Source organism: Mandrillus leucophaeus, unplaced genomic scaffold, assembly GCF_000951045.1.
Source record: "Mandrillus leucophaeus isolate KB7577 unplaced genomic scaffold, Mleu.le_1.0 Scaffold11, whole genome shotgun sequence".
Classification (NCBI taxonomy): Eukaryota; Metazoa; Chordata; class Mammalia; order Primates; family Cercopithecidae; genus Mandrillus; species Mandrillus leucophaeus.
This window is the reverse complement of record NW_012099209.1, coordinates 1224128-1225397: the sequence shown is the minus strand read 5'-3', so window position 1 is coordinate 1225397 and position 1270 is coordinate 1224128. Positions and strand designations below refer to the sequence as shown.

Here is a 1270-nt window from a genome sequence, read left to right as displayed (position 1 = left end):
GAGTTTGCAGTGAGCCAAGATCACGCCACTGCACTCCAGCCTGTGCAACAAAGCGAAACTCCATCTCAAAAAAAAAAAAAAAAGGCAGAAGCCTGTCTGGGAAGCCCTGGCTTCTACCAACCTCCCTCCATCTTTCTTTCACAGTCGCAGCCGATTATACCAGTGCCACGGCCCATGGGCCCTGTCTCCAACCCCCAGACCATCGGTGAGTGACAAAAGACAGAGCCAAGTAGGGGAGGGGCCCCTTTCCACCTCGAACCCCACCCCAGCCTCACTCTCCCACTCCCCTGGGCTGCCAGCCCATCCCTAGCCCAGGGGCAGGGGCTACTGAAGCTGTGGGTCAAGTCTCACCTCCCCCTCCCTCCACAGACCCAGCTAGCCTGGAGGAGTTCAAGAGGAAGATCCTGGAGTCCCAGAGGCCCCCTGCAGGCATCCCTGTAGCCCCATCCAGGTAAGGCACTGGGCAGGCTGCAGTTGTTCAGTCTTAGGGCTGTGGGCAAAGCTAGGACCAGGACTGAGGGTGGAGGGAGGCTGATCTCACACTTGCTTCTTCCTTAATTGAGCACCTGCTGTATACATGTATGGTTGGGCGTGAGGGACACAGCAGTATCCAAGACACACCCAGTTCTGTCCTCATGAAACTCCCTGAGTAGTGGGTGAGACAGTGTCATGATGGGACTACCAAGGAGCCTAGAAGTATTAGGCACCTACTGTGAGCCCCACGCAGTGCTAAGTACTTTGCAAGATTAATTCATGTAATCTTCACAACTAAACAACAATAGTAGGGCAAACCACTCTTCTACCCACTTTCCAGATGAGGAGAGTGAGGCACAGAGAGGGCATGCATTGTACCCCAGGGAGCACAGCACAACTGGGACACGAACCCAGGCCATCGGACCCCAAACAGGCAAGAGAGAGCCTTGGTGAGGAGGAGCTGGAGCATGCGGAGCTGGCCTCAGGGAAAGCAGGGGGAACAGTGTTCCAGGCAGCAGGAACAGCCAGGTCAAAGGCCTGGAAGCTGGATAGGGGTGAGGGAAGGTAATGAGCAAACGGAGAGAGGGGGGAGTGGCATCCAGGAGTGATTCCTGACCTTTAATTTCTAGAAAATGAGTCTCAGCTGGGCATGGTGGCTCATGCCTGGAATCCTAGCTACTCAGGAGGCTGAGGCACGAGAATCGTTTGAACCTGGGAGGCGGAGGTTGCAATGAGCCGAGATCATGCCACTGCACTCCAGCCTGGACAACAGAGTGAGGCTCTGTCTCAGAAAAAA

The 1270-nt window shown here is 55.3% G+C and overlaps 1 protein-coding gene across 1 annotated transcript in view; it reads left to right on the top strand.

The window, feature by feature from the left end:
- The window catches only part of PLVAP (plasmalemma vesicle associated protein), a 31232-nt gene that overhangs the window by 18631 nt on the left and 11331 nt on the right, over nucleotides 1-1270 (top strand). Inside the window, exons 4-5 of the mRNA XM_011990031.1 lie at nucleotides 145-205; nucleotides 370-451. Of these exons, the coding sequence (XP_011845421.1) occupies nucleotides 145-205; nucleotides 370-451 (143 nt within the window). The remainder of the gene's footprint in view (nucleotides 1-144; nucleotides 206-369; nucleotides 452-1270) is intronic.